Source organism: Rattus rattus, chromosome 11, assembly GCF_011064425.1.
Source record: "Rattus rattus isolate New Zealand chromosome 11, Rrattus_CSIRO_v1, whole genome shotgun sequence".
NCBI lineage: Eukaryota > Metazoa > Chordata > Mammalia > Rodentia > Muridae > Rattus > Rattus rattus.
This window is the reverse complement of record NC_046164.1, coordinates 1,128,003-1,155,096: the sequence shown is the minus strand read 5'-3', so window position 1 is coordinate 1,155,096 and position 27,094 is coordinate 1,128,003. Positions and strand designations below refer to the sequence as shown.

At 36.4% G+C, this 27,094-nt stretch overlaps 1 protein-coding gene across 1 annotated transcript; it reads left to right on the top strand.

Annotated features, from left to right (window-relative positions):
- The first annotated feature begins 4,406 nt into the window (after nucleotides 1–4,406).
- On the top strand, nucleotides 4,407–21,915 carry LOC116912634 (alpha-S2-casein-like B). Its single transcript, XM_032916752.1, has 10 exons — nucleotides 4,407–4,457; nucleotides 6,632–6,655; nucleotides 6,735–6,776; nucleotides 7,887–7,919; nucleotides 9,413–9,436; nucleotides 11,462–11,590; nucleotides 12,375–12,419; nucleotides 16,908–16,952; nucleotides 18,243–18,353; nucleotides 21,817–21,915. Exons 1-10 carry the CDS (start codon nucleotides 4,407–4,409, stop codon nucleotides 21,913–21,915), a joined length of 603 nt encoding a protein of 200 aa, XP_032772643.1.
- Nucleotides 21,916–27,094: the final 5,179 nt, after the last annotated feature.

Genomic DNA, 27,094 nt, shown 5'->3' with positions numbered 1-27,094 from the left:
CACACCCAGCATATCACTTCCCTAATCTACTTTATACTTCTGTTGAAATCAGCAGGCCTTTCTCCCTTATGTTCTCTAAATCTCTTCTTGGAAAAGTCATGTGCGATTAGTGGCAAAGGCTAATATCAGTGTAAATTGTTCTCTGAGATAAAAGTCACATATATTTACTAAAGCCCTGTTTTCTTTTCTTATAGTGGTAATGAAAAGAAAGTAAAACATAAGAAAAGCAAAAGGACAGAAATATGAACAATAAATGCAAAGCAAACACTTAATTTAATTTATTATTATTCCTAGACCATTGGATAGATCCTCATTCAAATTACTATTCATGATCAGCTTTGAACAACTTTAAATAAAAAACAGCAAGTCAAATAATTACTTGATGATCATATATGTATATGCACTGTGTTGAATGCTAAACATGACACAAAGTCAGCAATTATATTCTCAAACATGTAGTAAAATTAATATTTTTGTTTTCCCTTTATTAAGAAAGTGATAACTTTTTTATGGTACGTTTATACAAACTACTGACACTCTAATTTTAAATATTTGTTTTTTATTTTAACAGAAATATCATTAGAAAATATTACTTTATAAGCATTCCCTTAGACAAGAAACATATAATCCTATAACATACAAAAATACATATTTATTTGTCTTGAATTTTCTTGTCTTTGAACTGAACATTCATCAAAATACTGATCCTCTAGATCTTACAAGGACAGAAGTTAAGCAGAACAACCTTTTAGATTTTCAAACTTAGGTTGTATTCACAGGCTTCAGAATATATCAAACTTAAATTTAATATTACTCTTATAGAATAATGTAATAACAAATTATAACATTATGCATTAGATATTCATAATACAATTCATTCTCTACAATACATATTAATTCACTCTGGTGTTTTCCTTCCAAAGACTACTTCCACTCAGACTTGGAACTTAATGAATATTTCCAAGTATGTCCACTGGGTTCATTTTCAATAATCAAATATTCATCTTCCTAATGTAACCAACACAACTGTTTCTAGCTCAATAATTAGTATACTAGTTTCTCTTGCATTTCGTGAGAATATTTTTGTTTATAACTTTCTCAATGAACTTTAAACATCATCTCTGTAATATATTAAATGTTAAAGCATGCACGTGGGTCTATACACACCCACTGAAATAACACTAGCCTTCCCATATGCTAACAATTCTTTTCCTTGTCCTGATTACTTATGTGGTAATAAATTTATCTTCTCTAAGCCTTTTATAACTGGTAGTGTTTTCATTCCATTACTAGATTAGCGACAAGCTTTTAAAATCATGTTTTACTCAAGATGATTAGAATAATTACTGGCATTTATTGAGCAATAAAAAAGTATCCAATCAAAGAATACATAAGTTTTATCATATTTTCAAATTAGTCAAGGAGAGCAAAATTTGTGTTTAAAAATGTGAAGAATTTGAATCTCTGTTGTCAAGTATCTGGAGTATTATTTCATTAACCGCTTCAAATCTGAACCTAGTGTTCTTGGACATATGAAATACCATGGTGTAGAATTCAGTCTTTTGAAAAGGAGGAAGCATAGTGTTTTTTATATGCTCTGGAAACATTGGATATATTCCTATGTATTCCAAGACCAAAAGGGAAAATTACTAGGAAGTTTTTGTGTAACTTTAGAAGATAAACATCCTAGATAGTGCAAAATCCACAAAACATATTTTAGCTCTACATCATTAACTCTTAACTCTGTTTCTTTCTTTTTTTCTTTTTTTTTTCTGGAGCTGGGGACTGAACCCAGGGCCTTGCGCTTGCTAGGCAAGAGCTCTACCACTGAGCTAAATCCCCAACCCCAACTCTGTTTCACAAAGAGTTGGAGACATGGGTTTTACAAACATAACAACAGATAAGAGGGTCTAAAACCTATTGGTGATTTTCTTATTGTTAAAATGCACTTTTGTTTATTGTAAATGATGTACAGATTTCTTTACAGAATTACCAGCATTGTTAAAATGCTGGAGCTTAAATATTAACTCTTCAACTAACCAAAAACCTTAGGTTTCTAAGATGATACATTTGCCAATAATTACAGATGCATGGAAGTTAACATTTTATCCAGACAGTTAAATTTTCATCATCCAGGCAAAAGTCAACTATTGAGTTGTAATAGTACTCAGAAATAATATTTTAACAGTTTAAATTTATTGTTTACATTTATTTATGTTAAATAAATGTTGACAGTATGGAAGTAACAAAAATGAGGCAAACATTTTAGACTTAACTTATATTTCAGAATACACAATTTAGGGTTTATAATGAATATAAATGTCTATGAACATCTTGAAATAGAGACATCAAAGCACCTACAGGGGAAACCCACCAATCGGATGATGCAGCCAGTACAAGGCAAGCGTGAGCTGTCAAAGCACAGAGCACAGGTAAGCATACTGTTGATGTCATAGTCGTGCCATCCTTAGGTCATGTTATCATGTTCTAAATCATCCAAAGTGGAAGAACTCCCAGGAATAAGTGATTCAAACCGAAAGGGAAGCAATTCTAATCATGGCGACTTCTGAGAATACGAGTCTCTCGAAGGTTATTTTAAACCACACAATTACCATATCAGAGAGGAGTGAGGTTTAAATAGGGATGGAGAACTCTCTCATTTCCTGGACAGCTTGTCTTCAGTTTAGGAAACAAGGTAACATTTACATCAATATACTAAAGATTGTTGTGATACAGAATGATACTATGCCAAAGAGCTACAAAGAAACTAAGGCACTGTACCTTCAAGTTCTTTGAGATTATATATTTTTAACTAACAAAATCTAACAATTCTTCTTCTTTTGGTCTTGGTATAGACACGAGACAATTCCACATAAGAATGAGTGCCTATGTCTTAGCTAAAAGGCGAGGTCACCAAAATGAGGGTTTTGGAAATCCAGGGCATGGTCTATTTGATGTTTGGTACCCAGATGTCAATATTTATCTACTAGTTTCTTATAATTACCTCTGTGATTGGATGGAACAACTGCTTATTAATCACATCTATCTATGTTTCTGTTACCAATATATTAAAACACAGCTAACTAGAACACATGTCTTTCACACTCCAATTTTGTATTTATCCAATTCCAATTAATTCTATCCAAGGAACATAAAATATGTGCAAAAATTGATTTGACCATTTGTAAAAATGAATAGTATATATTCATTATATATAATTATTATATCTCAAGATTAAATGCTCCTAAAATAAGTATCATATTTTTTTCAAGAAAATTAAACAAACCAGCATTTTCGTGTGGTAAAAAAAAATAATTATTAATTTGGACATTGCAAGTATTTTTCTTAATACAGAAAAATTCTTTCATGTACATATTTCCTAATTGTGTAGAGTTATGTCATTGATATAGTTACTACTTTTTAAAATAACTTCATGCCCTTTAAAGTAGTTTAATTTGTTTGTAGAATATAAACAACAAGGTATTATCTTATACCAAATAAAGAATAAGAATGACTTTATTTCATTTTGCAGGTGCTGTTGCTGTTTATTTTGATAGCTCATTGTATGTAGTCTTAGGGTACAGACAAATTAAGAATCCTAGAAATCTTGCAAGATCTGTCGTTATCTGGATGTGTGAAATGAAGGGCACCATATTAGATGGCTTTCTTAACCTTGGGGTCTTGATGGCTAACACAGTATTACATCCTCCTGTTAAGGAACCAGACTTATTGAGGTGGCTTAGAGACCCTTTGATAAGGCTTAGAAACCTAGCAAAGCGACTTAGGGGAGCACTCTTTTATCCATGGGTTCTCTCTGTTTACTGTTTACTGTTTCTGTTCTCCCTGCGATTGAAAATTAATTGTTAAGGATTTGTCCTAAGGCTGAAGACATGACTCAGAAATGGAGGACACTCCTTAGATTTCATTGTAGGACAGAGTCCAGGTCCCTCACACTTGGCTCATACTAGCGCCCTCTACTGGCCTAACAGAACTGGCAATTGAGAGCATACTTGCACACGGATGTCACAATCACATATACATAATTAAAAATAAAACATGTCCTAATAGACTATATATAATATAGATACTATGTATCACTTTTATCTTTTGGGTTCATTAAAGCTCCTGAAAAATGGTAGCAAATATGAATAAATTGATAAATGATCTTAACTTATTATGGCTGGAAGAAGATTCCTTATATCAGAAGCAAAAATTTCATACTATATATCTTTATGAAGAACTTGTCACATGTATATTCATGATCTCCAAATTAATCTGCTTTTGCCAATCTCCATTCTCCTTTGACTAGAGGAGATGAAGATGAGGTATTCAAAACCAGTAAAGACAAATTTGATATTAAAGACAGAAATACTGAATTCTTATCTGTTTGACAGGACTCATTAATCATGAAGTTCATCATTCTTACTTGCCTTTTGGCTGTTGCTCTTGCAAAGCAGGTAAGCACCATGAGAAAATTAAGACATTCTAGTCTCATTTACATAGATGAAGAGTGAGCCTCTCGTGTAGATAGGAACAGGTACATGGTCATTTGAACCTGTGACTGAATGTAGCATTGGCCCTGTTTCATACCAGACATAAAGGTGGGCATAAACTTTATGAACTCTCTCCTTACAAGTCAGGGAGTTTTATTCTATATCTGCTTAAATTTAACAGTGAATTGCTTTCACTCCTCGGATAAAATTTTTTGAAAATCACAAGAAAGACATAGCTAAAAATGAAAATTTCAACTAAAGCAAATTACAAGATGCCATTCTTGACTACCATGGTTCAGAGTCTAAGTTAAAATAGACAAGCAAGGGGGAAGCCTTGTACATTACTTTCCAAACATCCTAATCCCTCCACTCTAATGTATATATTACAGTAATATTCGTGTCAAAAGTAGAATGATTATAGATTGAATGTTTTGTGCTTGAGTTGGTTTTTATGTTTTTCCTTTGGTAGCCTGCAGAGTACCTTCCCATATCAAAGATACTAGAAAAAAATATATATACATATATATATATATATGTAAATATATTTATATATATTATGTTCTATGTACACATGACTGATGCTGGGTTATATACATACTCTCAAAAATTACAATTTGAAGAATAATGATGATCCAACTACAATAACATTCAATAATAAAGAATAATAAAGGGGCTACTACAGTGGAGAACCACCCAAATATTATGCCATGTTATTCTATTTGTGGGTAGTATTGGTATTTTGTATTTCAAAACTAAAGAAAACTATTTTTAATTTTTAATGTGAGACCAACCATTAATTTTGCATGATGGCCTGAATGAGATGGTCCCATAAGTTCATAAATTTTAAGAGTTGTTTCTCATATGTTCTATGATACACATGACTGATGCTGAGTTATATACATACTCTCAAACATTACAATTTGAAGAATAATAAGTTCGTAAGTCTGTTTAGGGAGGATTAGGGCATGAGATCTTATTGGAGATTTGTCATTGGTGGTGGACTTTGAGGTTTGAAAAGACTCTGTCACCAGTGCTTTCTCTCTCTATCTCCTACTTGTGTATAAAGATTTAAGCATTTGTCTGTACCTTCTACCTCTCTCTGTTCTACCATGGATTCTGACCCTTTATAACTGTAAGCCCATATTAATTGCTTTCTTTTATGCATTTCCCATGACATGTCATTTGGTTACAGCAATAGAAAAGTGATCAAGAGAATTTGTAAGAGTGAGTGAGAATACTTGACGGGGATCTTAAGTACATCATGATCCTCAATCTGCTTTGTGATCACACAATTTTACACAAAATGTTTTAAGAGTAATTTCCAAATTTGTTCACTTTCTTTGACAGATGACTTTCCAATAATATTTCTCTTAACCAAAAAGTACATTTATTTCTTTGAGTATTTATGGGGTCTGTGATTCATGCCATGTTGTACCTGTGTAAGTCAAAGAACAACTTGTGGGCATCCATTTCATTGTTCTACTATGCCATTCTCAGGAACGAATGCCTATTGTCAGACTCAGAAGCAACTACATCATTTTATCAGGTCTCACCATTAAAAATGTTACAGCTTATATACGAAATATAATCATGTCTACCTCCCATTTTCCCTACAACATTCCCTATCTTCCCCCAACACACTTCCCTCCGAAGTCTTGTGGTTTTCACCCAATTTAAAAAATGAAAGTAAAATATATTTGTGTCCCATAGATTTAAGTGCATGCCTAATGTGTTAAATTGCTTAGAGGTTTCTGGTACAGCAGTAACTATCCGCACTTTAAGCTGCTGTTGCTTTTATATAGGAAAACAAAGGGTTCCCAGAAAATACGACATGTCCCTTGACAAAATAGCAAAATAACTCCACATTATGTATAAGCCGCAGAAGTAAACTTTGTATTTGGTTTTACTGTTTTTCTAGAGGATGGAGCAATACTCCTCCGGTGAGGTAAGACACCTTACTATGAATGCACAAGAGTTTCACTTAGTAAGCATATGGTCTGACCCACACACAATGGGGTGGAAGCGGCTGGAATGAAGACCCTGAAAGCTTATTTAGATTCATATTATATGTAAATATCCTAATGGCTCTCCAAGTACAAATATTTATGAGGTAAATAACTTTTTTATTTCTTTCTAAGGAGTCCATGGATAACTCTCAAGAAGTAAGTCTTTACTTTGTAAACTAAATATATTTTAACCTTTCATTTTATCAAAATTATAAAATCAAATTTTATTTTGTAGGACTTTAAGCAGACTGTGGATGTGGTCATTTTCCCTGGTCAGGTAAAACTTGATCATTTTAATGTATTAATTTTGGCAAATAGATGTTTCTATGAAGCTATGTCATTTTAACAAGAAGATGAGTGTTTTATTTGTAATTATGAAAAGATATATTTCCATAGTTTACAGAAGTTGCATAGTCTACTATGAAGGAATAGTATACTCCAGGATATACCTGCATACCCCAGGAAAGGATTTGTGGACCATTAGTTAGCCCTCTTTTTAAAGTAGAAAGTATCTACTCAAGTCCAGTGCTTTGCTGGTACATTATACCAAAAGCTGCCACAATTCAGTTCAGAAAGTGACACAGAAAAGTTCATTTGTTTCCTTTTTGGAAGACAACATTTAAAGCACATGAATAAGAAATGCTTTTCTTTGAACTAAATTAAAATTAATCTGAAAATTAAAAATTAATTAAATATCAAGACAAACAAATTTACAAGCCAAAATCATGTATAAAGAATGGGACACCTATTTTTTTGAAAACTCTAATATAGTGGAACACAATATATCTACATGAATCAATTGATATGTTTTATTCCAGGTTCTAAAGTATTCATGAGTCAGCGGTCCTCGTTCTTAAATTCCTCAGTTTTACATTGTTCTCACCCTTCTCTTTTCCTACTTAGATTTTTCTTTTAGGTTACTGCATAACATTTATTTAATTCACTCGTTTAAGTTTAAATCAATATACACATAAGTAAGCACTATATATTTGTTGCCAAACGCATATTGATGACCCTAGTGGTATATTTTTTTCTAGTAAAGCATAAAGCAAATGTCAAATAAATTGAAACAAAATTATGAATACATTGTCTGAATTAATCTCGAGTAGCTGTTGAATATCTAACGACTTGTGTTAACGACTTGTGGCTTCCTCTGACTCAGGATATGATGAATGAGAAGGAAGCATTTCTTCCTCTTCAAGCTCACATCCAGTGTACCTTCTGCTTCTCAGATATCAATCAACAAACCCCCCTGCAGTGTGGAGAATCCATTTGATTCTTGCTTTATGGAAGGAGTAATTTTCCCTTGTATAGACAGAGGAAAAAATTGTGTCATGATCAACGCCATAGAAAAAAAGGTCATATTGTTTTTCTTTGTTTATTTAAGGAAACCGTAAAGAACATTCCCATTCCCCAAATGGTGAGTTTTGTTCACTTAAAAGTTTTGAGTTACTATTACATTCAATAATACGATCTTCACGACATACTGAGGACATTTATAAAAGCCCTACATTTAATATTTGAATTAATAATTTATTTTTTTAAGGAAGAGAGATTCCCCTCTTCACTTTAAAAGTAAAACAACGGTTCTCGCTTCTTTGAGTCATTTTGTTTGTTTGTTTGTTTGTTTGTTTGTTTTTACACTCCAGATTTTATTCCCCTCCCGGTCCATCCTCCGATTGTTCCACATCTCATACATCCTCCCCAGACCCCCTGTTTCCACGAGGATGTCTTCACCCCACCACCACCACCACCACAACCATCCCACCCACCCCACCCAATCAGACCTCTAAACTTCCTGGGTCCTCCAGTCTTTTGAGGGTTAGGTGCATCTTCTCTGACAGAACCCAGACCCAGGAATCCTCTGCTGTATATGTGTTGGGGGCTTCATCTCAGCTGGTGTATGCTGCCTGGTTGGTGATCCAGTGTCTGAGAGATCTCAGGGGTCCAGGTTAATTGAGACTACTGGTCTTCCTAGAGGGTCACTTTCCTCCTCAGCTTCCTCCAGCTTTTCCCTAATTCAGCCATAAGGGGGTATTTGTTCTTTCTCAAGGTTCATCTAAGTTTAACATCAATAAGCAGGTTCTTGCAAAGAAAGAGCAGATTTTTTCTGCAAATAGAATTTGCGTGAAGCCCTAACCGAAGCATACCGTCATTGTGTGGGTGAGGGCTGAAGGTGGCCATCCTCACAGCATCCAGTGCTTCCTGTTTAGTGCCCTTTCATGGTAGAGACCAAGTACCTCCTCGACATGAGGTACAGCTTAAATCTAACCAGCGTCAAATCAAAAGCCTGCCGTTACTTTCTGAAGTTTCCTTAGGAACATCGAACATTGGCTCAGTGATGTAGCTCTCAATTCTTAGCACCCGTACTCATTGGGTTTTCTGATGCATTTTAAACTTTAAATTTTTGTTGTTTTTGTTTTGTTTTGTTTTTGTACAATGGGAGTAAGTGAGGGTTTGAGTTAGGAGATATGCCGAGAATATCAAAGCGATAAACGTGGTAGGAGTATCAACGTGTAAACATCATTAGGAAAGGGATCTAGGAAACAAAGGTACAGGGAGCTCTACGCCATACAGTTCTGAGTTTAAAAGGAATATTGCCCTGCTGGATACGGATGAGCTCATTTGATCTGATCGCAGAAGTGTACACACCAGTTTCTTACAGCATGCACATCATCAGACCTGTGCTATGTGATCTTCTATGTCACGTGCCTATTGACTGTAGGCATTAATTTTTATGTTCCTGATAATTAATGTTTTAATTAATTTATCTTAATTTATGAAATTTTCAATGAATGATATAATTGCTTAGTAGTAGTGATTTAGACCCCAATTGTTCCATTAGTTTTCTCTAATACACTAGTTTGACTATACGGTGAGACCATGTAAGTAATGTTATTCTTCCTTCTTAAGGAATCTGTTGAAGCTCCCATAAAGGTAAGTAATTTTCTTTCGAGTGACATAACTTGAAATAATTATAAAAATTTTAAAATAAATAATTTCAAATAATAATGTTTAGCAATATGCAATCTAAAAGCCATATAAACTGGTAGTGGCTTGGGGTTTGGTGCATCTTATTTTCATGTTTTTCGATGAAGAAAAACACTACATTTCTCATGCAACTGATAAGTTCAGGAAAATCATATTTACATTTTTGAGTGTTCCACAACTCATGTCATCTCCGTGATTAGTTCCCCAATTTGTAAGCAGTAACATAGTTTATCTAGTTTCTTTGTTCTGATTTCTAGCCAAGAAGCTGCCAACTACATGTAGATATTTTAATATATTTTAATTGAAATAGAATTGTATCACTTTCACCTTTCCTTTCCTTCCCTCCAGCCATTCCATGTCCCCAAGACTGTCACGTTAATAGTTTTTCTTTGATTATTATTGGTATATACATTTATGTGTATACATATATATATAAATACATAAATACAACTTGATGTGTATATTTTTGTTGTTTGTGTACTAAAGAGTATTCCACTGTCTTTGTAATACCATCACAAATTACATCATTGCTCATCAACATTTTTCTAGTAGCATAGCAGACAGATATCTCAAAAGATTGACAAGTAGCAGGGTTTCCTGACCCCAGCCATCCTGTGGTCTGGAGAGCATTGCTCTGGGCAAAGGCAGAGGTTGGTCTTGACATTTGCTAATGTAATTCCAAGTCAAGCTCTAATAACACAGTTTTCTCAACTGACAGCGCACCATGTCTTGGCTCTGAAGGATTACACTAGACGCAAATATTTAAAATGCATAAAACACTGTGCATTCCATTGCTCCACATACAACAGACATTTGTTCCAAAATCTTTATAGTCAAAATATTGGTCCTTAAGAGGTGTTGAAAATAAAAAAGACTCCAAATGAGAACTATCTTTTACAAAAATTTCTAATTGTTGTAAAACTCATTTTTATACTTTGTCAAATTTATTCCAATGGAGTTCTCGCTTTAAAACACTTCTAAGGAAACTACGAATTCACCTAACAATGGCTCTAGGACATTATATAGACCTGTCTATGCATCAGCTATGAGGCTTCCAGGATAAAGTTGCTTGCTGCCAAACCTTATTGCCTGAGTTCCAGCCTCCAGACTTAAATGGAGGACGGAAGGAACAGAATCTCGAAAACTGTTCTCTGACCTCCACACTACGGATAGGCACTGTGGCATACATGTGCCAACCTACTTACACACATTCACAGAAGCATATGCCCCAAATACCTGAATAGATGCAAATGTGTGTGTGTGTGTGTGTGTGTGTGTGTCTATTTTGTACATCCGTTCTCTCTCATCCATAATAAAAAAGAAAATTTTCCAGAAGAAAGAGGATATTGTGCTTTTTGTCCATAACCTCTAAAAGGAATCTATCAAGCCAGACAAGTCTCTAGGATTTACTGCAATGCTAATTCAATTATGCAGTTATTACACTGCTATATGTGTGGTGACAGACACAATCAGGGAGATTAAGCAATTTCTAAGAGTGTTGGTGCCTGGAGTCAGAAAAATTAAAGGGTGGTTTTTTTACCTGTCTTCTAAGACCTTGGGACTCTGTTGAAAGAAATGAAAATGAGAAGCACACCTTCTAATTCAGTCTTTCCTCCTTGCCTTTCTTATAAAAACTTTTGCTATATATATTATATATTATATTTTAATTATATATTGTTATATGTTATATATATATGTCAATGTCAAATCACAAAATATATATCAACTACATATCACAAAAGCTTATTTATGTATATAACATTGTGATTATATATGATATATAATTTGTCTAGAAATATTTCTTAATAAGACAATAGCTTTAATTTTCAATAAGCTACAGATGTAAATACTGTTATAGTAAATTTTATGCAGGATGATTTCTGCCATCATAGATTATCTAATTCAATATCTGCTGTGATACCCAGAAAACATGAAACATTGACGTGAACAGTGAATATTTCTCATTTCTAGAACAAATGCTACCAATCCATTCAGAAGTTCAAACCACCACAAGCCCTCAAGGGTCTTTATCAATATCACATGGCTAAGAATCCATGGGGCTATACTGTGAACCGTGCCTTCCCCTCCACTCGCACTCTGGTAAGTTCTCTATTGGGGAATCAAGAAGTAAAGTATTAAAATGCACAAAGTGGGGTTGGAGATTTAGCTCAGTGGTAGAGCACTTGCCTAGCAAGCTCAAGGCCCTGGGTTCGGTCCTCAGCTCCGAAAACAAAAACAACAACAACAAAAAAAAACACATAAAGTAAATGGTGTTCTAACAGTCCACATTGTTTAGAAAGATGGCCGGTAGTGAAACAGAGGAGGAGTGGAAAAGGGAACTGGAATTGGGATATATTAAAGGAAGGAAAGAAATCTATTTTCAATAAAATGGGGGGGATTTAGTTTTAAACAAACTTACTGTATAGTTTCACTACAATAATAATGGTCAGGAGTATTAATATCAAGCAATAACTGCCAAAGGTCCTAATATTATTTCCTTTCTGATAAAGGCATGTATCAATACTGCTATTATGCCAGGGATTAAAGTACTTGGGTAGAATGTTATAAGCAAGAGGAGAGAGGTCCAGTGGGTCACTCTGGATGACAAACTCTTATCCAGATCCACAGACTGTGCAATCACTCAAATGATCACGTGTCAGGAGTGACAGAGACATTTCAGTGCCTCGCAACAAATGACCTGTCTTGATCCCTACAAAGATCCCTACAAATCCCTAGAAACATATTGTTTTATTTTAAAGGTATCTGACAGCATTTCCCAGCAAGTAAGTCAAATTATATCCACTATAATTCGGACAATTATTTTATTTATTTATTTCATGGCTTATATGTCTATTCGGAATAATAAATGTCATTTATTTTGCAGCAATCCAACCAGAAAACGATGGACCCGAGCATGCGTGCCAGAGAGGTAATATTTGTCCTTCACTGCTTCACTGACGAGCTGTGCCTTAAATGCATGTGTGCCTTACCCATTTTCCACTCAGTTGATGTCTTTGCAAACCCAGGATTGTGAAAGGGGATGGTTCAGATTTAAACAATATGAAGAGATGTGAAGGTCCTGATGAGAAATAGTTGTATTACTCTATCTTCACACTCCGAACAGCAGGGAAAACTTGAAGGATTTCTTGTTATTAGTTCATCACTTTCTGTCATCATTTGTTTGCAAAATGACCCAAGAGTTGTTCTTGTAATGCACTCATTTGTAATGAGGAGGCACACACATAGTTTATTCCTTCAAACACCCCAAATCACTAAGTTGGAATTCATGAGGACACTCATTCCCCAAACTAGAATTTGCCACAATCAAATTAGACTCTTTTAGAGAAAAATAATAAATAGGGCAGATTTCAGAAGAATATAACACATCGAATCATTTGAATGGGCGACTAAATGTATTTGCAATTTCAATCAAAATCCGCCATGGCTATGCATATTTTTAATTCACTATTAGAATAAGTCAAATTTTTTGTATCTTTAATCTAGCATGACAGTCCTATATACACAGAGTAGCCCTTAAATATTTATTGGTTGTTCAACAGATCTTGGTCAATACTCATCTTCTATTATACTCAACACTGAATTTATTATACCATGTCTGAAAACTAGCTTACACATTGGCATGAACATTGCCTAGTTTTATGTCAACGTTATATAAACTAGAGTCATTTGGGAAGAGGGAACGTCAATAGACAAAATGCCACCACAATGGCCACCTGGTGGTACATTTTCCTAAATGATTGACTACTGGGTGTGGTGCCATCCATGGACTGGTGGTTCTGGGTTCTATAAGAAAGCAGGATGAGCAAGCAATGAGGAAGAGCAAGCAAGTAAGCAGCACCTCTCCACCACCTCTATATCAGTTTCAGCCTCTGACCTCTTCCTGGAGTTCCTGTCCTGACTTCACTCAGTGATGGACTTATAAGTTAAAGATTAAATAAACCCTTTGGATTACACCATAGCAATGTAAACTCTGAGGAAGACACAGTGTAAACTCTAAAGGACAGAGTAAACTTAGTTTGAGACCAATTGACAGTTTGCTGTTCAATAGGAAATTTCACTGTTTTGTAAATGCATTCCTTTTTGTGAAGACAAGAACTATTTACTTTCTCTGAGTATATCAGGGATCTTTGAACACAGAGGAGTGAAAAATGACATTTTTGATGGATCACCATCAGAAACTAACACAATTTTATCAGTAGGATGTATGTACTGGGGGTGAGGTAGATTTGAGTGCATGGACAACTTTTATATATAGTATGTAGAGATAGATTTAATAATTATGATTAGAACAGATTTATTTCATGATGCTGGGTGTCACACAGAGGGTCCTGCACATGTCTTCTTCCACCAAGTGACATACACGCTGCATATTGCATTTCACATCCCTTAAGTTCCCATGGTGATCATGACCACCAAAATTTTGGGAACAGAGAGACTGGAGTAACAGTGACATCAGTTACTATTGGTGTAATATGAAAATCAAGTAAATATTATGGATTGGAATAGTGAGTGAAATTAAATTTGATTGTTACTATTAGGAACAGAGGCCTGATCATTTATCGCTCTCATTATTCTTATGCATTATTTACTTTAAAAAATCAGTTTCATTGAATACATTTTATTCCATTTATTCTCTTGTTGGGAAGATGGATCCCATCTTTTCTATTACAATATTAATATTACTTTTCTATTTTTAAAATGTTTTTGTTTTTTAAGAATTTCATACACACACACACACACACACACACACACACACACACATTGATAATATATACTTTTTGATCCCCTTTCTCCTATTCTCAGGCCATTTTACCCTTCCTATTTCATGTCTTTCTGTTTTATTTGTTATAACTCACCGCGTATAATGAGTGTGTCCCTTGTGTGCATGGGTGTAGAGCCATCTCTACATGGTGACCACCACTGTCTATATCACAGGGAAAAAACCACTGACTCTTTCCTCTTCCAGCTAGGTGTGTGGTCACCTGATTTCCTCCTCAAATGCTCCTGGCTTGATCTTGGGCAGGCTGTGTACAGGCAGCCAATGCTGCTGTGAGTTTGTGTTATAATGCCCCTGTCATGTCTATAAGACACTTAGAGAAATCTAACCTGGCCTCTGGCTCTTAGAAAATTTCTGCCTCCTCTTCTGCAGTGTTCCCTGAGCTCTTTAAGGGTAGGGATAATGTAGATGTCTGGTTAAGGGCTGAATACCCTGCAGGTGCTTACTCTCTGCACTTCGGCAAATTGTAGCTGTTTGTATTAACTAACTTCTGCTCATTGGAAAAGGAAGCTTGTCTAATGAGGGTTAGAGTCTATAAGTTTAATAAAAGTATTTATAAGGCAATTTGATCTCTGAATAGATGATTCCCTGAATTAGATTATTTTTCGGTTAGGATTTTATTCTTTTAAATCTGTAAATTTACTGATGCTGTTTTCTTACCTATTTCAATTTAAGCTAATATTTCTTAAACATTTTCCTATTCTTTCCTTTATATTTTTAAGGAAATTTTTAAAGATGACTATTGATACGGTAGTGTGTTAGTTTTATAGAACCTGTATTTGGTCCATGTTTCCAACAGAAAAGAAAATATTAATGAAATTTCTCTAAACCCCTTAATCTTGAACGTCTTAACTGAGCTGAAGTCTTTCTGGTAAAAAATTTTCATGTAAGCTCTCGCTCACAAAACCAAAGATTGACATAGTTCATCAGTAACTTTTTCCTTTATTTTGCTTTTGAATTCAAAAACTTAGTCTTTTTAAGCTACAAGCTTTAGTGGAGTTGGTCTCAGTAATTTTTACACTGTTGCCTCTGTTATATTTTTAATACCACAACTATTGATAACACACTTATAAAGATTCTGTAGCCCTCTTCCTTACTTTCTTAATATTATTATTACTATTTTTATTTCACAAGGAATCTTTTAGTCCTAGAGAGACAAATACTACCTTTAAAAACCAAATAACCAGTCACTTTATGGAGACATACTGCTTTCTCTTGCTATTAAATGATTATCCTAATCAAATTGGGTATTGATAATTTTAACAAAACATCCAATAGAACATGTGGGTGTCTTTGTGTCCCTGTGTCTGTGTGTCTGTGTCTCTGTGTATGTCTGAGTTTGTGTGTGTGTGTGTGTGTGTGTCTGTGTCTGTTTGTGTATATGTATGCATGTGTATATATGTCTCTGTGTGTGGTATGTGTCTGTATGTAGGATGTGTGGATGTATTTATGTCTGTGTGTATGGTGTGTTTGTATTTGTGTGTGTGTGTGTCTGTGTGTGTGTGTATGACTCTCTCTCTCTCTCTCTCTGTGTATGTGTGTGTGTGTGTGTGTTTGTGTATGTGTGTGGGTGTGTGTGTTTGTGTGCACGCATGCACTGAAAATTAAACCCAGGGTCTCGTGCATATTAGGAGGAGTGTTCTATCACTTTAACTTCCCCGAGTCCCTCAAAGCATCCAGTAGAAGTAAATAAAACTCTTTAACAAACAGACACACAGCCAGGACTGAAGTACATTGCCATCATAGGCCATCTGCCTTCTGAGTGCACTGATGAATTTTGGTTACACGGAGATATGCATGTTTAAAATAAATCACAGCCAGACCAGGATTTCCCATCCCCTTTACTACCATTAACACAAGATCTCTCCTGTCTCTATGATACTATTTTCTGGAGTGAGCTAAAAATTATGTAAATCAAGCATAAAAGAAATAATGAAGCATAAAAGAAATGCATGCTGCTACAGAATGAGCCAGGTGGTTGAGCATAGGTGGGAGGTGTCCTGGGAGAAGTTGCAGCTGGATGTGAGCCTCAAAGCCTGAGGCAAAGCCTTCAGCCTTCCTCCTCAGTACCTGGAAAGCATACTTTCTCTCTGTATTGCTAACCTGAGACTCTAGGCCTCTGATCAAACAGTCGTCTTCCAAGAAAGACATGAAGACTCTGCCAAGCACCTTGGCAGACCTACTGGCTTTGCTCCCTCTTTTTCAACCTCTTTCTCTCCCACCCTTTCCCTCCCCCTTCCCCCCTGTCTTTCACTTCCTGAAACTTTAAAATTATAAGAACTAGGAATGTATATTAGGAATTTTAAGTAATATGTATTTTCAATTAACCACTCACTACTTTGCTGAGAGTACATAGTCTGATGATTTAAAGTCATAAATTACTGTAAAATGTGACTTTTGGAAGTAGGGATATAGCCTTTAATTGGTTAAACAATTAGCCCTATTTCCCTTCCACTGTGACACAGACAAAATTGTCAGTAGATTATCCAAGTGAAGCAGATTTTCCCACAAGGAATCAACTGAGATTCCATGTGAGATTAAGTACTTTCTATTCAATTGTCTAAATACCCTGGGAGAACATTTTGTTTGCATTTCAACGGCTATTTTCATTCTTAACAGAAAATCGTGATGTCTGAAATAAAAAAGAACATCCAAGATCACGTGGTAAGCTTCCCATACAACCATCCTAACACACTTTCACTCCTGGATACTGCTGAAATCCTGGTAACAAAAAGACGCTTTTAGGGGAAATTGAGTGTCATGTTGTTGATTAATTTGGAAGAGTGTTTTGTTTTTGAGAAAGAGACAAAGCCGTCTTGAGTCTTGAATTTACTAGTTACCTCAAGCCAGACACAAACTCAAGTCAATTTTCCTGCCCCAATCCTCTCCTACCCTTCGGACTCTGTTCTCCACACTCAGTTTAAGGTGAATACAATGTCTATAGTCTTCTTCCTGTCTTGTCAAAGCTGCTACGGATGGGCTGGCTCTCAGGGCATCAGTTCTATTCCAGGCAACAGTTACCCAACAAGCATGCTGTGGTAATTCTCAAAATCATGCTGATGTCCTGATGTCCCACTTCATAAAAATCTAAGAGCCAGAAAGAAGGCTCAGCAGATAAAGTGTCTCCCCCCAAGCCTGACAGTTCAACCCATAGAAAGTTCGAGTTAAACAGGAAACTAGCTCACGCAAGCTGTTTTCTGACTTTTGCAGCATGTGTGAGACACAGGCACACACACACACACACAAATAAAAATAGACAAACTGAAACATGGATTGGTAGATAGATAGATAGATAGATAGATAGATAGATAGATAGATGATAGGCAAGTACATTTTGTCATTCTAGAGGAAAATGCTACTGGATTTAATGAAAGCTTTAATCCCTACAATAATTTATGGCCAGGTCCATGTGGATGACTCCAAACAGAACATAGGAAGAATGTTCATTAGTCATGAATTGTTTGAATTCCCTATGCAAGGAGTTCTCTCCGTTAACTCCTTTACTTCTACAAGGTAGCTAACATCCAGAGACAAAGTACCTTATGTCACAGGTATTACTCAACTCAGTTAAGTTACTCCTTACAGTGACTCTGCGAAGGAGGGTTTTTCTGCCACCCTTGGGAAAGAAACTGAGCTAAGGCACTTACCTTTGTAAATCGACAAATTATCATCTGCTCTCATACCTGTTTCTCTTTCTCTTCCTTTGCTGTTTGTTTCTTTCACTGGATTGACCACAGGTTCTCTACATTCTCCAGATCACCTGGGAAGGTACCCTCTGAGCTAAGTTTGATTTAATAAAAAGCCCTTCCTCTGAGCCCATGTGTGCCATTCAGAGTATATCCATAGGAGCTTCCTATTCCTTCAGCTTGCAGCCAGGTCTTTTCTGATGCATGAGGTGGTGAGACATTTCCATATGCTTTGAGGTGGTGAGACATTTCCATGTGCTTTCCTTAGACCAAAATGCAACAATACAGCAAGATCACCTGGCCACAGTTTGTAAAGTCTCTCCAGCAATACAAGAAAACTATAAACCCGTGGAGCTATTACCCATATACCCTCCTCCAGGTGAGTGTGCCATGGTAATTTTCAACATAAGGCCGAGTTAAATTATCGGCAAAAATAAGATAAGGAAATGAAAGAAAAATATCTCACAAATTCTTCTAGTAATGGAATTGAAATAAAATTTAAATAAAATTTGGCTAAAGCAGAAAATTGCAAGTCATAAAAGAAAGCTAGTTCAATTACATGAAAATTACACGTGGACTCGTCTTTACCTTAAATGTTTCCCTGCAGCATTCTACTTGTCGATCCCAACAGCAATTCTTATGGGGGTCAAAATAGAAAACAGGTTTTTGAATTTTAAGGAAGCACCTAAAATTCTAAACATAGCTTAATTACATTTAGTTGACATCTAACTTGTAATTGATTTTAAAAATAAACCACAAAGGAAATGTGTTCTCTAAAATAAATCGGACACTGAAACCAGAAAAACAGCAATTTAATATTAACAATATGGGATTTCCGGTCAGAAATTAACCTTAGGCCAGTTACATCATTTCTCAATAATTTAGTCTTTATGTCATACTTGTAGCATTTAAAGATATTTTACTTTTATTAGATAAATGCCTGCACCTGATGTTTGTATAGGAGATGACGAAAAATTAGAATGTTGTGAACATTTCTTCCATGGGGTGTAAATGGATTTTGTTCATTTATATTTTACAAATATGACAATTAAATGTGTCGTTGCTTTACATTTTTAAAAAGATACTTTTAAGATTCTTCAATGGCTCTATTTTATTTTGATAAGTGTGTCTATAACTTAGGTGATCTTTTAAGACAGAAACTTCTGTAATGAATATTTTCTTATTTTTAAGCAATATATGTTCAGCTTCAATTTAAAAATTAGTTGATTAACTACTACTGGTAATATTTTATATGCACAAGAAACTATAAAATAATTAAAACTCATTTTTAATTTTGCACAAAAGGTAAATCCGCATCACTTAATAAATGCATAAAAACAGCAGTTTTGCATAGAAGACTAAAAAAGTTGAATATTAATCTCTTGATCAACGGTTTGGTTGATTATAGTTTTCAAAAGCCTCTCTGTGCATCCCATCAAGCATAAACACAAACGAGTTCTAAATATTTTATCATTAAGCATCATCTTGATTGTGGGAAATTACTGTCAGTTATAAATACTAACATACAAAACTAGGATGGATGAGTATGTCTGTATCCTATATACAAGTGAACATTATCTTCTGGGACATAAACCCATTATTGTCTTTTGTTTAACAGGTTTGAGTAGAAAATCCACATCTCCCACTTCCTTTTCTATCCCAATTACTTCTCAGTACCACCATATCGGGACAGATGTACAAATGATACAGAAATGCTGAATCCTGCAAAACAGTTCCAGAATGTCTTCCAGTCTTGTATATTTACATTGAATGTGCTGTTAGGTCTACACGTGGGTTTCATCTCTGCAGGGCTGATGACTACTAAGGAAGGTTTTCCCTCTGCTCCTGTGTCACCGAACTACATCCTTTTCAAAAAATAAATTTTCAAGTGCATGCTTCTGTGTTTGCTGTAGTTTTCTGTTGCTTATGTTGACCCAGAAAGTTTGTGACTAATATAAAGTCCTCGAACAATTAAATCGTAACTCCAAAGACCCATAGGTTCACGGATCTTTTAAACCATTATTCTACCCAGTCACTGCTTATTTCTGCATACTGTTGGCCACAGCATTAGTCCCCAAATTCACATTCCTTCCAATTCCAGTCAGAGGAGAGAAATCACTGAGAACACAACCCTGCTAGTGAGATAATCTACATAAAAAAGATACAGACCATTTTCTTGATTAAGAGTGATAAGGTTATAAGTTTAATTTACAAGTTTATAAGTCCTTTATCTTTGGCTAGTGATGATACCTCAAAGTCTCTTGGTACCAAAACTCAGGAACATTATTTTTAATGCTTCTATGAGGATGCTCCCCCGCCCTTCCACCCACTCCCACCTGAGCTCCCTGACATTCCCCTACATGGAGGCATTGAGCCTCCACAGGACCAAAGGCCTCTTTTCACATTGGTGCTCAACAAGACCATCCTCTGCTACATATACAACTGGAGCCATGGGTCCCCCCATGTGTACTCTGTGGTTGTCCTTGGGAGCTCTGGGAGTCTGGTTGGTTGGTATTGTTGTTCTTCCTATGGGGCTACAAACCCCTTCCACTCCTTCAATCCTTTCTCTAACTCCTCCACTGGGATCTGTGCTCAGTCTAATGGTTGGCTGCAAGCATCTACAATTTTAAAAGAACAAAACACAATTAGATAAATGTTGAATGAGGGCCGAACAGAGTAACGTCACAACATTTCTTTCTGGCAGGTCAAAGTTACTTCGGACAGATAATTATTTTTTATTTACACCTTCTTAATTGTTTTGGTTAATACATCTGGACTAGGGCCAGGGTCATGAAAATCTCAAATGTATTACAAAGGCAGACATGACTGTTGAGGGTATAGAGGGGGCTGAAAATTGTCCAATCAATCATGAAATGGAATCAGAACAGGCTGGAGTTTCCTGGATCACTTCAGCTAGAACATAATCCCATTTGTAGCGTTTTCGAATGACAAAAGAGTATACGCAATTAATTACCCAGAGCCTGTGTGAGGGCACCTGAGTGGGGAAGTACTCCCAGAGAAGACACTGGAATGGGAAGATCACTGAGCAGGGAAGAAGGGCAGTGCTTATTCTGTTTAGAAAGCTGTTTTAAATATTTAGTTATATGGAAGGCGTCAGATGGGTTCATAGGTAACACTGAGGGATGTTTTTGTTGCAAAGGCGAGGAATGAAGTCTGTATGGACGGCACCATAAACGATCCCTGTCCTTATTCCTCCTAGCATAGCTCAGTCTATCAAGTTCCCCTTATCCCAAGCTCTTTCCTGTGCAGTACAAAGACTCAGCAGATTTTCCGGAAAAGGAGGCCCTGAAGCGTCTTTTGAAAAGGCAGAGCAGTAATAAGCTCCGAGAACTCTTATTTGTCATTCTTAGAACCCTCCATTCCTTAGCAATCTGCTGATGCTGCATTCTGCATTCTGGCTCTTACATTCTCCGGTGGCCTCACTTCTCGCAGACTTTATCCTTCGAAATTTAAAATATTATCCGCATACTTAATACAATTCTTCTGCCTTTCTGCACTGAAGCAACTCTCCCTGGACAATATCTGGCCACTTAAGACTCTGAGATGAATGTTGACTTCTGTCCCCTCTAAGCATCTGAGTCTCAGAGTAAGTCACTAAAGACTTAGCAGATTGTGTTTTGTTTTGTTTTGTTTTTTGTCAAAATTAAAGTTAGCAGTCCTCCTAGAATTACCTCAAGTTTTGTGAATATTTCCCTTTCTATCTGGAAATATTGAATCTGTGGTGAATGGGTGGTGTATGAACACTACCATTTCTTGATACATTGATAACTTTATTTTAATCCTGGTGTGCTATGGTGATTATTAGATATTCGTACCCGCAGGTGGTAGGAAGGGCTTTCGCCGATATGGACTCCCGTCGTAAACTTTGTTTGGCCAGGGAGGAGCTCCAGCAGTCACGCCCCTCGCCCAGATCTCCCTAACTGCCATAACTATCACGAAGTTCATCTCCAGACCCTCAACAGAACCCTCCCCTCATTTTAGGTGAAAAGTCTGAACAAAAACCAGTAATCTCTGAATAGGAAAACTTACCAATCCCTGAACTTCCCACAGAGACCCATCCATCCTGAGCATAAAAACCTACCAATCGCTGAACAGGAAAACCCACCAATCCCTGAGTTCCCCCAAGCTCAGGATTTGAAATCTGACCAATTCTCACCCTGGAAATCTCACCCCCAGAAAGCTCTATTTTCCCCCCAAGAATCCCTATATAAGCAGTGTGCTTTGTCTGCTCTCTCCCAGGAGCATAGGTAGCCACTTCTGGATTCCTCTTTCCTCTCCCTGAACTCTCTTTTATGAGACATGCTGCCTGGTGAGACTCTCTCATCAGAAGAAGACAAGGAGCAAGGAAGAGAAGGGGAGAAGCGAAGAGAAGGAGCAGGGCTGAGGCTCTTGAGCTCCTGAGCTCAGCTGGGGATCCCCTCCTCTAGGAGCTGCAATGCCTCTGCTCAGGTTTCCTCTCAGAGCTGTGTGGTTCCTGGGCTCCTGTGTCTCAGGACGCCTTTCCATACTTTCCATTGGGACACTGTTGGGACGCCTCAGAGCTGTGTGGTCCCTGGATTTCCAAGTCCCAGGACACCTTCCCATCCAATCAGAAAGGCCAATGCTGATGACTTGACTTAAACCTGAAAATAACTTGCACTCTCCCCATAAAGCTTGTGGGAGTACGTGATCTCCCACTACCTTAAAGCTAGTAAATCTTTCCTTTTTTATTTCCTCAGTTTTCTATTTAATTGAATGTTGTATCCAAGTAATACTGATTTTATTACCTAAAGCTAGTCAGACATTACGTTTTGTTTTGTTTTTTAAACTGGATATTTTTTTATTCACATTTCAAATGTTATTCCCTTTCCCCTTTTCCTGGCCATAAGCCCCCTAATGCCATTCCTCCTCTCCCTTCTTCTATGAGGGTGTTCCCCCCTCCCCAGCAACCCATCCCTTCCTGCCTTGCTGTCCTGACATTCCCCTACACTGGGAGGTGGGGGAGGGTCCAATCTTGGCAAGACCAAGGGCTTCTCCTCCCCTTGGTGCCCAACAAGGCCATCCTCTGCTGCATATGCAGCTGGAGCCATGGATCTGTCTTTGGATGGCTGTTTAGTCCCTGGGAGCTCTGGTTGGTTCGCACTGTTTTTCTTAGGGGGTTGCAAGCCCCTTCAGCTCCTTCAATCCTTTCTCTAACTCCTCCAACAGGGACCCCGTTCTCAGTTCAGTGGTTTGCTGCTAGCATTCGCCTCTGTATGTCAGGCTCCTCTCATCATGCACTTCTTAGCTTCATCAATATTGTCTGGGTCTGGTGGCTGTATGTATATGGGCTGGATTCCCCAGGTAGGGCAGGCCCCGAATGGCCATTCCTTCAGTCTCTACTCTAAACTTTGTCTCTATATCTCCTCCTATGAATATTTTTGTTCCCCCTGTTAAGAAAGAGTGAAATATCCTCACTTTGTTTGTCCTTCTTGAGCTTCATGTGGTCTGTGGATTGTATCTTGGGTAATTCGAGCTTTGGGGCTTATATCCATTTATCAATAAGTGCATTACATTTTAAGGCATCTCTTATATATTTTGTCAGTAATATAACTACTGATATTGTATTTCAATGATGATACATTTATATCAGAAATAAAACGTTTCTTGCAGGAGCACCACAACACTTGGTGCTTGTCAGGACATACTTTCTAATAACTCTTACACTTTCTTATGACTATTTCTCTGGGGTGCTTTTGTGGATTCCCCTTCTCCACACAATGATTGGCATTTTCTAGGGATGTCACCTCAGCTACGTCTCTTCTAACTTCCCATGTTTTCTATATAATCCGATTGACTTAATCATTTAAATTTACACCGATGATTGCTGATTAAAAATTAGTTTCCAGTCTCTAAATGCATCTCACATGGGCTGCTGTCTCTCCAAATATAGACCCAGTTATCTTCTAAATATCTTCCTAAGTTTGCTGACTTCACAAAAAAGTATATAGCAGTAATGTAAAATTAAGAAATAACTAATTCTTGCAAGTCTCCACTACTCAGGACAGTATCTATAATTGAACTTATTTCTTATATTTTTGGAATCAATATTTTGTTGTAACAGGCCAAACCGTAAAACAGCAGCTAGTTACGGCTCCTTTTGCCGCTGTGAGTAAGCTTTGAGGCTTTTCGAAGAGTCTGTAATCAAGATGATGTCGGTGATATAGTTAGATTGATGTGACTGTTCTTCTTCACTTCTTTCTGTTTCATTTGATGACATCACTGGAGATTTAGGAAATATTAAAGCATAAAGCACATTATGTAAACCAAGCCATGGGTTTCACGGTCACAGGCACATATTTAATATCTTTTTAGAACATTTACCTTGCAAATTAAACCTCCTGATGTTTCCAAAAGTTTAGACAGTCCTCCATGAATGAAAAGGAACCACATTTCCATGACTGTGAAATAACATGGTATGTTCTGGTCCCCCAGTCTTCTCAAACCCAGTGTTTGTGGAAGACAAAACTCATACATTTTTCTCTATTGTTGAATCTTATGGCAACAGGCTGGGTATTAAACATTTTTAATATTCTATGTTTAAATAAAAAACTAAGCTTAAACATAGATGTTCAACTCCTTTATTGATAAGAAATGCTGTGGAGCAGTGAGCATCAGGGACCCCACACCACCACCACCCTACACACAAACATAAAGTTTTTCCCAAGATTCCTTTTACATTCATAATTACACTGCTCATACAAATTTCCAGGGCTGATAGTAGTGCTCGATAACTATTGGATGACTAGAGAAAAGTAAAAGAGAGGAAAAGATGAGAAGAAGATGAAAAGAAAAGTTGTAAGGGGGAAATAAGAAAATATAGTAAGAATGAAAGGGAAAAGGGCAAAGATAGGAGATTGAGGAATTATTGAGTGGTGCTGACTGTTGTGGGAAGGGAAAGTTGCTGAGTACACAGAACCACCCGAGGGAAGTTTTAGGATGATGGGATTTTTATGTGTAGTGGGCCTACGAGTCAAGGTCAATATAGAACATTTAATCAGGAATAGTTAATAATACTAATTGCAAATACCAAAAAAAAAGTGAATAAACTTTGACATGGAAATCTAAGTTAAAAATGAATCTGACAATAAAAAATGCATGGTACTCCCTCTCTGAATTGAAGGGTGGAGAATTGGCTGACCAAAGTTGTCTTTAGAATTAAGATCAATAAATTGATAGATAGATAGATAGATAGATAGATAGATAGATAGGTGATAGATAGATAGATAGCTGATAGATATAAAATAGTTATTTACCATGAGACAGTCTCTTTGAACTGAAAATGTGATATTGGTAGGGGACACCCCTAAAGCACTGTAGGCCCTTGTTTTTCCATTTGGTTGCCCACCAGAATTAGGTGATGAAACCTATTGCTTTTGATAGCACACACCTCAGACGCACAAGGCAGAGGAAGTGAGCTAGAACTGTGTTGGAAGCTTCTTCCCTCCAGGGCAGTTTTCATGGTCACAGCAAATTCCGTTCGGACTGCTAGGGACTGTCAACTGCCTGTTTATCCTATGATCTAGACCAACTTGCCAAATAGGGATGAGCCCACTTGAACTATTGTGGTACTACATGGGGAGACCGACCCCTCAAGACGGAATGTATGCCAGGTACTAAGTGCCAGTTGAAACTTCATTATAGGGAGATTATAGGCTCTCTGGGGTGTGAGGGTGGAGGGTGGAGCCTTTAAATTGACATAGTGGGTGGATGGGGAGGGGAACATCCTTATAGAAGAAGGAGAGGGGGAATAGAGGGCTTATGGACAGGAAACTGGGAAAGGGAATAACATTTCAAATGTAAATAAAAAATATCCAATAAAAAATAAATTGACAGTGTCCAATTGCCTTCTTAATATATATGTTTACCATCATAAACAATTACCACTGTAGGCATTAATCAAATAAACTTAATAGGACAGATATAAATGTGACGTTTTCATAATTTGTCCTTTCAGGATCCTCTGGAGCCAAGCTGTACGTAGGCATTGCTATAAGCTCCAGAGGGTAGGTTTTACCTGTTTAAAGTCTTTATAGACTTACGACTAAATAAACAATAGGATCAGGCAAAATCTGACTATCAATCTGTTAAAAAAAACTAAACAGGAAAAAAAGATCTAACTGTATTATCTGAATAAGACAGATTTTCTCATTTTTGGAATATTCTAAAGAACTAAATAGGAAGTCCTGTGTATTTATGTATTAAAGACCATGAGACAAGACGCTGAAGATTTTTAAATTTTAAGAAATCTTATATTACTTCAGATCTCAGGGGATTTTTAAGGATCCTACTGTTTTATTTCTATATTCCTAATTATTAACTGTTCTGACAGGAATAAATATTTCTGTCTATCTTTTATGAAGGATACCTGATGAGTAGGTCTTTACTAGAATTGTTAGTTAATTTGAATGTCATTAAATTTTCTTTTATAGAGACAATGTGTTACCGATACTTCTAGCTTAGGGACACTGTATAGAATCAGTGTGATAGACTTGCAAAATAAATCTTATTTCAGAACTTCAGTTAGGGATAAAGGCACGGATTGTAGGGCTATTCCCATGTGACCTAAATTTGTATAGCCAACCATTAAGCTATGCTAAGTGCATACCAGTTACACAACATCGCAAGATGAAATGTGAAAATGTTAAGATATACTCAAAGGAAATTTTGTCAATTTTTAGGAAGATCACTATAACTACCTGTCATCTCTTTTTCTGTTTGCTTACAAATGATCGCTTCTAAAAGGATTTCAGTGTTTAACAAAAGAAGACATGATTATTGTGAGAAGGGATGAAAATAGAGTGGGAGGAAATAAGATAAATTCAGAAATGTAGGAATCATCTCATAATGAACTCCAATCCACACTTCAAACCCCCAAACACATAAACAGTGGATTCCGAAATTTCCAGTGGAGGACAAAGTCAATGCAAAACAAAAAATATAGAGTTGCTAAAATATTAAAATAGTTAAGCCAATAACTTAAGAAGTACCCCTGAGAATCTCCCACAGAATTCTCTAATGCTACTCATGGGTAAACAGAATATAGCTTAAATGTCTATCATACATTATAATTTTTAGAGA

What these genes read in the sequence shown, in the direction of transcription:
- LOC116912634 (XM_032916752.1), top strand. Translation starts at nt 4,407, where the DNA reads ATGAAGTTCATCATTCTTACTTGCCTTTTGGCTGTTGCTCTTGCAAAG. An exon ending in TGGTCATTTTCCCTGGTCAG is followed by an intron (nt 6,777 to 7,886) that starts GTAAAACTTGAT and finishes TGTTTATTTAAG; the next exon opens with GAAACCGTAAAGAACATTCC. An exon ending in ACCCATATACCCTCCTCCAG is followed by an intron (nt 18,354 to 21,816) that starts GTGAGTGTGCCA and finishes TCGTACCCGCAG; the next exon opens with GTGGTAGGAAGGGCTTTCGC.